The sequence below is a fragment of the Podarcis filfolensis genome (genome assembly GCF_964270895.1).
Source record: "Podarcis filfolensis genome assembly, chromosome: 4".
In the NCBI taxonomy this organism is placed as follows: Eukaryota; Metazoa; Chordata; class Lepidosauria; order Squamata; family Lacertidae; genus Podarcis; species Podarcis filfolensis.
The window spans coordinates 97729807-97742168 of record NC_139607.1 but is presented as its reverse complement, the minus strand read 5'-3'; the positions used below and the strand labels follow the sequence as shown (position 1 = coordinate 97742168).

The 12362-nt window shown below is 43.4% G+C and overlaps 1 protein-coding gene across 2 annotated transcripts in view; it reads left to right on the top strand.

Annotated features, from left to right (window-relative positions):
• RAB6A (RAB6A, member RAS oncogene family) overlaps positions 1 to 12362 on the top strand; it is a 55832-nt gene that overhangs the window by 30295 nt on the left and 13175 nt on the right. Inside the window, exons 2-4 of one of the 2 annotated variants that reach the window (XM_083610206.1) lie at positions 2748 to 2806; positions 8770 to 8823; positions 11072 to 11177. In XM_083610206.1, coding sequence (XP_083466332.1) covers positions 2748 to 2806; positions 8770 to 8823; positions 11072 to 11177 — 219 coding nt within the window. Of the gene's footprint in view, positions 1 to 2747; positions 2807 to 8769; positions 8824 to 11071; positions 11178 to 11245; positions 11352 to 12362 lie in introns of both variants that reach the window. The other variant, XM_083610205.1, reaches the window with a different exon arrangement.

Genomic DNA, 12362 nt, shown 5'->3' with positions numbered 1-12362 from the left:
AGTAGCAGAAATCAGTTAAGGTAGCAGGCTAAATGGCTGTTTGAAACTAAGCACCAATTGATAAAGTTTAATAAAAGTTCAAGTATTTTATGAAACCTGACCTGCGAACCCCCAAGATTGTTGGCAGACCTCTAAAGAAATACGAAAGAGCACTGAGAATAGTGGTAGTAAAATGAAGCTTGCTTTCCATAACAAACAATAGAAATAGTTTCTTACAGAATAAAACACACCTTAACTGCCTTCTGGCATTTTGTTTGGCCATGCTGAAAACACACTCTGATTTCAGCAACAGTATTCAGTAGAATCCACAATCTTGGCATCCATTCAGTTTTCAGGCACTTTTGCTTTCAGAGAGCATATTATTATTATTTTACTTTATTTTATTATTATTTGTACCCCACCCATCTGAGTGGGTTGCCCCAGCCACTCTGGGTGGCTTCCAGAATATCCAGAAACGAGCACTAAAACCATCTGGATGTCTTCTAAAGGCTGTATGGTTACTTATCTCCTTGACATCTGATGGGAGGGCGTTCCACAGGTGGGTGCCACTACCAAGAAGACCCTCTGCCTGTTTCCCTGTAACCTCACTTCTCACAGTGTGGACTCAAGATCACTCCCAGAATGCCCTGCTGCAACATACGTTGGTTTCATGGCAGCTATGCAAGGATTCCTGCATATACAAGCCCTTTTCTTACATTGATTCCCTGATGGTAGGATTTTGGAAAACCACTGATCCAGCAATTCCAGGCACTTAGGAGGCCACCTTTTCCCAGCTCCATCTGGTTATCAGACCTGGGAATTCTTGGTTGCAAGCCTGGCCTACTGTTGATTACAATCCCTAGGCACAGAATGCCACTGCTGTATTAGGTTATCTTAATGATAGCATATAACGAATGTTGAATGGTGTTCCTGTGTGCCCGTTGGGTGTGAGAGATTGCAAGCAAATGTAACTACAGTGGTACCTCTGGTTGCAAATGGGATCCGTTCCGGAGGCCCGTTTGCAACCTGAAAATAACGCAACCTACGCCTGCACATGTGTGGGTTGTGATTTGCTGCTTCTGCGCATGCGCATGACGTCATTTTGCGCGTCTACGTGAGCAGCGAAACCCATTCCAGTACTTCTGGGTCGCCACGGGATGCAACCTGAAAATGCTCAACCTGAAGCAAACGTAACATGAAGTATGATTGTATACAGGACCGCTAGTTAGTGCATGAAGGGGTAGAGGAAAATAGAATTGTATTGCTAGAAGACTCAGCTAGGCACAACCCTCTCCTTTGGATAGCATGTGAAAGCTTGCTCCCAAACTTTGAGCACTGTTTTGGAACTATATTCTGTATTTTCTACCCAAGGGTTTTCTGCCTGTACTACCCGTGTTGCTGCACGGAACAATGCATGACTGATACCTTGAGTCTGCAAGTGAAACGTTTTAAACTTAACAGTGTGTGGTCTGCTGATTGCAAAAGAGCTAGAAGCTCAACGGCATAAAAAGGTTTAGCAACCTATATTCCTAACGCTTTATAGTGCCGCTTATTGTTATGAGTTTAATACTTTGCCACTGGGGCTCTCTTTTTGCTAGCCCCATGTTTTGAATCCAAGCACCCCACCAATTCTTTTGTTGTTCACCCACACACGTGGGTCCACAGGGATTCATATATTGAATTTCCTCCCACAGAAGGTGAGATTGAATGTGACATAGATGGCCCGCTGGCCTGATCCAGTACACTCCTCTTGGGTCCTGATAGGCTATAATGCCCTTCTAATACAGTGAGAGTAAATACTAGTAACAGTGCAGATTCCATTACTTGTTTGCTCTACTGGCTGGTATTCTGTTACAAAGGGTGGAGTGCTTTGAACATAGGAATGTATTGTGTCACCGAATCCTGAGGTCCTATTCCTCTGAATACTGTACTCGAACTTTTGAGTGGGCGTTCTTGCATTATGTAAATCTGTGCATATTAAGAACGGAGTCCACTGCTTCTCTTTAATTACAGACACAGCGGGAAGCAGCTATTGTTGATTCTTATAATCTCTGGAAAGGTACTTCATTGTGCTATCACTTCAGCAATCTTGCACATTAACAGTCCTCACTGAATTAAAATGGTGAGATCCCAGTGCTTGAAGACATTTATATGAAAGAGATCCTTTTGTCACCTTACAGGGAAGTGTGTCCAGTATGAACCACACAAATAGTCATTATGTAGGCTGAAATGAGCTTCATGAAACTCGCAGATCAAAATCTTGGAAATGTACTTTAAAGGTTTTGCAAATGATAGTCTTTTATAACAATCCTAATGTAAGAGCTTATAATTTAAGATCTTGTTATATATTTTCCCCTGTTGGATGTACTGAGTAGATAACAGCATATTTTGTCTGGTTTTATGATATTTTATATTGTGCACCACCTTGAGATTTTATGAGTGGGGCTATATATAAATACTTCTATAGAATATGTCAAAGATTGTCCCCCCCCCCCGAAAACAGCATCTAAAAACCCTACGCCTTTGAGGTTCTAGGCAACCACAAGATGGTAAAAAAAGAGTAAAGCTAGTAACTTTTTGTAGTCTCTTGCTCTGATCTGGTGTTGCCTCCCCCTCCTGAAGCATCTTCACTCTCAAATGCTATCTGTACTGGACGATTTTCCTCTTTGTGAGTTTGCTTATATGGCAATCTTCTGCTACAACTTAAGTGTAACACCTGGAATGCATTTTTTGGATGTGACTAATACTCTCTCAATTTTGTCTTCCAGTGGGGAAGACCTCTTTGATCACCAGGTTCATGTATGACAGCTTTGACAACACCTACCAGGTAAGACAGTATTTTTTCATGATTTACAAATGTCAACTTATATAATGCAGGGATTTATCCAGTGCGGGTTCCCAATAATAGAGACTTTCATGTGATTTTAACACTGTACAGCTGGGAGACAATAGACCCCTTCCACTTGCTTTTAAAAATAATATTAATTTGTGCGCTGGGAGATTGGTTTCCTTTTTCATAGGGGGAGAAAAAAATGGCCGTACATTTTGTTTGGATAACCAAAGCCACTTGGAAGCTTAGGGAGTCCCTGATCTGCCATGAGACACCTTGTTAACAGCTTGATCCAGCTCAGACATAAGAATTTACCCAGATCATGCTGATTTGCCTTATAAATCAGGAAAGGTAAAGGTAAAGGACCCCTGGATGGTTAAGTCCAGTCAAAGGTGACCATGGGGTGCAGGACACACACATAGCAAATTCACATGCCTACTATCTATGTGTGGGATGCGAGTAGCACTGTGGGTTAAACCACAGAGCCTAGGGCTTGCCGATCAGAAGGTTGGCGGTTTGGATCCCCGCGACAGGGTGAGCTCCCATTACTCGGTCCCTTCTCCTGCCAACCTAGCAGTTCGAAAGCACAAAGTGCAAGTAGATAAATAGGTACCGCTCCGGCGGGAAGGTAAACAGTGTTTCCGTGCACTGCTCTGGTTCGCCAGAAGCAGCTTAGTCATTCTGACCACATGACCCAGAAGCTGTATGCTGGCTTCCTCAGCCAATAAAGCAAGAAGAGCGCTGCAACCCCAGAGACGTCCGAGACTGGACCCAATGGTCAGGGGTCCCTTTACCTTTACCTTTACTTTCTATGTAGGGCTAGCTTGTGGTATTTGGGCTTCGTACACTTGATATTGTTGGTTGTTCTTGGTGAGGAAATACTCTCTGCAAACTGCAGTTGAGTGAATCTAGCTTCTAGGATTGAGCCCAGACGTCACTAAGAGAGCATTTGCATGCATTGCAAGTATTGGGCAGCAAGGTGCTCCTGAGAATCCCATCTCCAAATACATCTTAAGTCACCAAGGAAACCCCACATGCAGGGCTTAAGAAGTCCCTCTGCATATGGGCTGCTTGCTAAACACACTTTGGGGGTGCTTTCCAAAATAATTTGTAAGGGTAGTTCTTAACGTATTTCCTTCCAGTTACAAATTAGTCTTTCCTGCAACGTGAGCAACACTTGACCTAATGGCCAAATAGAAATTCCTGTTCGGTCAGCAGATTTGGCAAAGCTTTCGTGGCACAGGACGACTTGGATATGCCTCAATCCTCCCAGTGGAGCAAACATCCTTTCCATTTCCGGCCACTGTAATTACAGAGCTGTTGAAGCAGTTCTTTTATGTAATCATCTGTCTTTCTCATGGTCCCCTTTCAGTCCGCTTTTTCTCTGTGGAACATGTGCCCTAGATTTTGGCTTCGATCTTTGACCCTCAGCGCTTTATAATAATAGGGCTATCTCCATGGAAAGGAATCTTGGTATAATGAACGAACCAATTGTAAAGTGAATGACTAAAAGCTTGAAACTGCAAGGCATCTCTGGTGGACAGACTCTCCCCTGTATTTCACTTTGCCTTGATTTGCATTGGGCGAGTATAATTTGGCCCTGAATTGCATTTGCCCATCCTTCCAGCACCACCCTAGTTATGTTTTCTGGTCTGAATGGTTACAGAACAGCTCTATTGGATTTGTGTGCCCGTCCACCACTTGCTTTTCCTGTCTGCTAATCTAGTGAAGCACACTGTCTGTCTGGCCCCCCTCCCTTTAATAAGGGTGGGGAAAGGAGAGATTGAGACAGGCAGCAGTATCTTTGGTAGCTGGGAAAAGGCAGCTCTGTGGGGGGGGTGGTAGGGAGAGAGCAGCAGTGTGAAAAGAGAGAAGCATCTGCAGAACAGTTACTTGTAAGGCTCCCTTAACTGTCTTTGTCCCTCTGATTCGAGTCTTAACATTAGCTCATGCCTGTACAGCACGTGCTCAGAGAGTTCTGCAACCATAATTGCCAGCCCTGTGTGTTTTTCCTATCTAAGGAGAGGGAAAACCACCTTTACCCAAGGGGGAGCTCCTGTTGTGTGCGCATAATGAATTGCGCAAACTTCACCTGAATTTGCATAATTTGTAAGAAACTTTTCACTGCTACCAAATACGAGATGTTCAGAGAATGCTTAGTGAAGATGAAATATAGAATAGGGGAGCATCTATTTCTAGCCATAGTGGAAAAAAGCAATCATGGGAGACAGTTCAGGAACTGTATAGGCAGGTACTGAGGCCTTCCCTGTGGCTTCCAAGCCTTCACTACATAAATGATTTTAATAGCCATAAGGGTTGAAATGTGAATGCTGTGATTCTGAATTTTAAAAACTAAGCCACTGGTAAGGAGAATAGGTGGTCTGCATTTCTGCCCTTCTCAAATGAGGGACATGTTTATTTTATGTATTTTTTTATATTCTCTTCCTTCAAACAGGGTGGCTATCGATATAAAATTACCGAAAGCAAACAATATAGTAATAAAACAATAATTAAACCATGAAATCACAATGAAAACTATACAAATCAGCAGCAACAGTCACTTACAGCCCTGGTAAATTTGGGAGCTAACTCCTTCTAAGACCCAAAGGCCTCGACAAATAAAAATGAATTTATTTATACTTGAAGACTTCTAATGTGGGTGCTAATCAAATATCTCATGGAAGTGTTCTATAATTGGGATGCTGCCACCAGGAAGATGATGAGGTGAGAATTATGTGGTTTAAAAAGGACAGGTGACTTGTCAGAATTCATGCAGGAAGCAATCTTGTCTGTTTTGCTTTGTTGGTCCCATAGAATACTTGGAGTCTTAGAGCAATATATGATTTTAGGCCAGTTCCCATGCCTTAGGATATTCAGGCAAGCAGATGTTTGTCTCACCTTCTCTTCACCTTCATGGAAAAAGATCCCAGTTTCCCTGGCCAGCATATTAATGGCTTAAAGGGCAAAATTATTTAATGAGCTGTGTTCAGAGGAGGTTGGTAAAGATGGTGAAGGGTGTGGAGCCTTAAGGTCATAAGACAAAGGACTGAAGCTGTTGGATGCGTTTAGCCTGAACAAGAGACTATTAAGAGGCAATAGCCATCTTCAGATTTTAAGTGGCTATCGCTTAGGTGACGGCACAAATTTGCTTTCTGTTGCTTCGGGTAGGATCTAAACCAATGGGTTGCAATTACAAGAGAAAGGCTTTGGACAAAACTTGAGAAACTCTTGCTTACGGTACGAGATGTTCCATGGCAGAGCAGACTGCAAACTCTTTCAGGGGGACATCCAACCTCTACTTAAAACCTTAAGACTTGCCATGCTTTGGAACTTAAGATCTTATTACTGTACATGGAAAAGGGAACAGATAGACAGATGATGTTATTAATTGTGCAGAAATGCCCCTTGCTTTGACAGATATGAAAGTTAACCTGGAGTCCAGGAAATGGTCACTGTTTCTTTTCAGTTTTCATCAGAGGCAATTAGTGCTCAGTGGATGCGATAAAGGTCTGACCTCTATATCAGAAGCTGGGATTGGGTGCTGTTCTTGCTTGTCTAGACCAGGTGGGAATGGGCTTCTGTTTGTTGTTCTCCTTCGTTCCCCCTTGGGAGATTCTTCTAGCTTAGCTACTCCTTCCTGATAAAAAGCTATGTCTGAAAGGCTTCTCACAAACGTGGGGCTATCTAGGGTTTGGTGGTGGAAATAAGACAGCAAGCAAATCAGTGTTGCTCAGCACCTAGACAGAATAACCCTCGTACTGTTGTCAGTCACTAGAAAAAATTAAGAAGATTGTATTTTAAATTTGCTGTGTGTGTATGTGGTGCATGTGCCTGCTAGCTGCTGTGCAGGACTTTAGCTGTTGCCTGCCAGTTATTATTAATAAACCGCCTTCAGGAGAACATCGGAACAGACTTGCAAATCAGTGCAGCATTTCCTACTGAGTGTCAGAAAAACTGAAGGAGATGAAATGGCACATTTTGTAGAGGAGGCTTCTCATAGCACGGAGAGCAAAAGGCTCCATTTTTAATTGCTAACAGTGTGCGCAGGTTTTTTCCATGCTTGTAAATAGTCTCAAATTTTTATATATGAATCTCTGCAAACACACATATACTCCTTGTCGAAGACCAAATTTTGCTGCTTTGGCAAGCATAGAAATGTCTATTTGTCTAGAAAGCCATGCAGAGCCATATCATTTTGACCACCGTGTATATTTTTAGTGAATCCCATCCTTCATTTGCTTAATTCCAAAGAGATACCACATTTGGCAGAATGGAATGCTGCAGTGGTGTTTGGTGGAGACACAGGGATATATATTAAAGTCATGAGAAAGGGCAGATTAGCAGTCAGTCATATAATGGGGAACCTATGTGCCTGGGATTCTGTTCAAATCTTAAAGCAGACTTGTTGAGCATACAAAAGAAAAACAGTTGCTATAGCTATATTGACTACTCTTTGTTGGCTTGTCTTCTTCAGCAGCTGTCTTGGAGACGTATCTGGGCAAATAACGTATCAGAGATTCATGAGAATTGTCATTTGGAGAGGTTGCTGAGAATTCTGTTGGATCCCATGCAGAAGTATAGTTCCCAGGCTTCTCTGGAAGAGGGTTTGACTTGTTAAAAGTAGTTTAAAAGTTGTGATGTAGATACACCCATTTTGGAACAGGTGTTTGTTCAGCTGGATTTGGCAAATAGGTGGAGCTTTGGATGTGTTTAGAACTTCCGTAATGAAATGCTGGAAATGAAATTAGCTGGAAATGACCAGACTTTTAAGTGTGTTCAGGAAGTTTCCATGGCCCATCTGGAAAACCTAAAATGGAATGGCATGAATTATTAGCACCCAAAGGTGCTATGAAAGAAGGTGAATCCTGTTGCATTGGTCTCCCCGCCACCCACCCCTCCCAAGCTGATTTTCAGTGGGGAAGATACCTTTCCTTTCCCAGATAGGGTGTTAGCACGAAAGCCAATATGTCTGAAAGAAACGTTCAATCTTCTCTAGCATTGCCTGCTGCTCCTTTCTTTCCTCCCACCACCTTCCCAGTGTGCTCCTTTCTTTCCTGCTGCTCCTTTCTTTCCTTCCCACCACCTTCTCCCAGAGAGCCAGTGTGGTGTAGTGGTTAAGAGCGGTAGACTCGTAATCTGGGGAACCGGGTTCGCGTCTCCGCTCCTCCACATGCAGCTGCTGGGTGACCTTGGGCCAGTCACACTTCTCTGAAGTCTCTCAGCCCCACTCACCTCACAGAGTGTTTGTTGTGGGGGAGGAAGGGAAAGGAGAATGTGAGCCGCTTTGAGACTCCTTAGGGTAGTGATAAAGCGGGATATCAAATCCAAACTCTTCTTCTTCTTCCCTCTCTCAGGTCTAAAATTACCTTCTTCATTATAGCTTTCCCAAAGCGCTCCAGCTTTACTACCACATGGTTTCCTTCACTTCTCCCTTGCTAGTTCTATTCTCCTAAATACTCTGAGCAGGGGCCACATCACATCCATGTCCTGTATGGCACATAACACACTACTTGTGCTGTGACCTTTGAAATTGTTTTTGTGGAGGCAGAAAAACATAGGAGGACCTTCACTTTTGGGGACACTCCCCTTTGGGAAATCCTTTATAACTGTTTGCCCTCCCTTGTTGCATGTGCATGTTTGATCATGCTTTTTAAAGGAAAGTTCAGGTCTTTTTTGAGCAGTTCCAGTGGATCCTGCCATTGGGTAAATTTCATGATCCATGGATTATTGTGATTGCATCCCTGTAGATTATTGCTGGCCGTTTACTTGAGATCAGAAATGAGTTTCCCCCCCTATTGTTCAATATTGTAGGAATAAGTGGCCTTGGCATTGTGGCCAATATATGAGGTATTTTTGTCCTTTCCAAATGGCAGGGTAGATCTTTGGTTTTTGGGAACACGACCTAAGCAACCTAAGAAAAAGTAACCTATTTGCTCACTGATGAAAACTTTGTTTTGCAGGCAACTATTGGCATTGACTTCTTATCAAAAACCATGTACCTGGAAGATCGCACAGTGAGTAAGACTTTTGTAGTAACTGGACTACTCTAGTCCAGGGAGCACATTCGCAGTCTAAATGGAACTTAGGTCCAAATGCGAGAGCAGCCTGGCGTTCCAACCATGTCTGTATTGGGTCATGGCTGGAGATGCTACCTCTGTCCCTGTCAGTGCAAACTCTTCAGAATGCCATACGGCATGTCTACACTGGCTTGAAAAATGTATGGTTCAACGTGCATTTGGGGGCTTACAATTAGATCACACTGCTGTAGAACAGACTTTATGTGAAAACACAAACCTTTATTCTACAAAGACTTTATTCTACAGATTGGCTTTTTGTTTGCTTTGCAGATAAACTCATTTAAGCCAGCTAGCAATTAACACAGTGAGCGAGAGCTGCCTTACTACCATAATTAGAGATGCAGAATAAGTAAGGTGGTATTTCTTTATTGGATAGTCTGTTCTTGGGCTGAGACAGGGAGGGGAACCCGTGACCTCCAGATGTTGGCCTCCAGTTCCCATCATTGGGTAGCATGTCCATGTCCAGGGATGATGGGAGTTGTAATCCAGCAACATCTGGAAGCCCTACAGCTTCCCCACTGCTGAGCCAGAAGGATGCAGACGTTTGCATTTTCCAGGTCTGTCACTGAACAGAATGGAAAAGTGATCCTCTGCTCCCTACACCTGTTTTTCTTTATTTGCAATATCTGCTGCTGTTTCTTCAATCCAAGCAATCAGAACTGCTTGTAAGCAATAACAACATTTTATTGTTATTATTTATTTCTTAAGCTTATTGGCTGCTATATTCAAGAGCGTCAAAGCATAATATCAAAGCATGAACTGTTAAAAAGCAGTTCCTTCACCCTCCTAACACAGGTCCTAACCATCACAGACAGCCATAAAAGAGAGGGGCTGGATGCCTGATTTAGAAGCTCAAATTTGGCTGTCACAAAAGGATGCTGTCCCTTTGAAAGCGCGCGCGCGCGCACACACACACACACACACACGCACACACAGCTTTCCGGTTTTTAATTTTATTGTACATTGTTTTTAATCCTTGCAACAACACTGAGGCAGCGGATATATATTGCCTTTTTAGTTATCTCATTATAACCCATCTTCTGTGATGGAGCCAAAGATGCTACATTTTGTGCCTTCAGACCCATGCCTCTTTCAAGTGGGAAACAGAAGGCAGATACAACACAAGACGAGCTGATTTGGGCTTGACAAGTTGGTTGGTTTGTATCACTTATTTCTTGCTCCTTCACCCAAAGGATGCAGGATGCTGTGCATGATAAATAATGCCAGACACATAACTTAATAACGAAGTTTGTTAAACAGTACTTCGACCAGCACAAAATTGCCTCTCACATCTGAGAATGAAACAGCAGTGATACTCTCCCGATATCCAAGGACCCACGAGAACAAAAATGTTTTAACCAAAAAGCAGGGGAGCTTGCCTGCTCTCAGACACTACAAAGTTAAAAGGCAACCCCACTGTTTGCCACCCTTTGGATCCATCTCTTAACATGGCAGTTGCTTCCCCCCAGGTAGTTACATTAGGAAATGTATTGGCAGAGATGATATTCATGGAATCTAAATGGAATTATTTGTAGCACTAGACCAGCGTCCAGCAGGGTGGGTGTCCCCGATGATCCTAGGCTTCTCACTGTCCCAAGCCCCGATGTGTCCTTTCTGGGGTTTTGTCAGATCGCTTTATGTGAATGCCCGCCATGAATGCTGGTTTGTTTGTGTTTTGACACGCTCCTTTTAACCAAAATGATTCTCTCTACATGGCCGCTGGCTGGCGATTGGCTTTGCTGATGAAACCCGTTTGATCACTGCTCTGCTGATTGTTGACAGCCACCGGTTCCTCATGAAAGATCCGATTTGGTCTGATCTTTCGGCCACCGTGCCCTTGGCACAAGAGAGGGTCCCTCTGTGGAGGGAAGGCTTCTAAACCTTCCCCTGCAAGCTGCAGCAAGACACCCACTTCTACTGCCTGTGAAGGAAAGCTGCAGATTGGCGCTGCCCTCTGATGATTGGCAGCTGCGCAATCTGTTCCCTGCCTGCCAGAATGGGCGGGCCGCTGAAAAGTCCCGCCCTTCTGCTTCCGCTCGCAACCCTAAAGCGGTTCCTTCCATGCATGAGTTTTATATCATTTTTACTTCGCTTTTTTTGTTCTTAAAAAAAAAAAAGCAATCAAAAATTGATTCATTTTTAGTGGCAGTTTGGCTTTTTTTTTTAATTTTCTCCCATCCCACAGATCAGGTTGCAGCTGTGGGATACTGCGGGTCAGGAACGTTTCCGTAGCCTCATTCCCAGTTACATCCGTGACTCTGCCGCTGCTGTAGTAGTTTACGATATCACAAGTAGGTATATTTTGCTCTGGCTTTGACTTTGTTTTTTTTCTTGCTTGTTTTGACTTGATTTCTGTTAGGTACGGTTGCAATTGTGGGACACAGCAGGTCAAGAGCGGTTCAGGAGCTTGATTCCTAGCTACATTCGTGACTCCACTGTTGCAGTTGTTGTTTATGATATCACAAGTGAGTGGGGGGAAAATTTCTGCATTTCTGGTACTCTCTGCTCTCCCTCCCTCTTTCTCTTTCTCTCTCGCATCTATGCACACACACACATCTTCAAGCCTAGCTGTGCATGCCATACCACCTTCACCTGCTTGTTCCTCATTGTGGCATGAAACTTTTCTGGCTTGGAGCTTCAAGTGGGAGACTTTCTGGGTTTTTTTCCAAACGTCCTGTGTGTAGGGACATGTTTTGAATTGGATTTACTTGAGCCGAACCTTGCAGCTAGCCGGAACTTGCACCTGCAACGTGCATTGATGAAGAGTGTCTTTGAGCACGTGCAGAAAGCATTTCCTCACTGCTGGCCGCACAAAATTAACGTGCACATTAGGGACTTCAAAGAGGAGCCCTTCCAGGCTTCGTAAGCGAGACCCCTGGCACTCCCGACGTTCTAAATTTTAAGCACTGTCTCCTTTACACAGCATTATATCTGCAAGATTCTTTTCTTGAGTGGACCGTGGTACGTTTGCCCAAAGGTGTGCTAGGATTTTCACCCTTGAAGCAAAACCTCTACCTCTTTTCTGTTCCATTTTTCACTTCTCTTCCCCTACCCCACCCTGTGTGCCCAGAATTCCTGAAAAGCAAGCTGACCTCATCGCCATCTTAGTTATCTGCTGTTCTATGGGTGTCACTGTCATGTGTTTGGCTTCTGCAAACTGTAATTCTCAAACTGAGCTTCTCCACTGAAGTCATCCGCTGTTTGCTTCTCCGCTGTTCCTAATAGCTGGGTGTGAGCTCCAAGGATTGTGACACCCGCCTCTCATGTGCCACATTTCTTTCTTTCCTAATCAGTTTTGCTCTTTCATTTCCAACCGAGGTATGTACATCTTTAAGAACTATTTAAACAAAAAACCAAAAAACCTTATCTTCACATGACAAACGGAAAACACAAGCAAAGCATTTTTTAAATTAAAAAAAACAACAACGACTTAAGTTGTAAGAGAACCAAACTTTTTGCAGCTTCATCTCAAATCA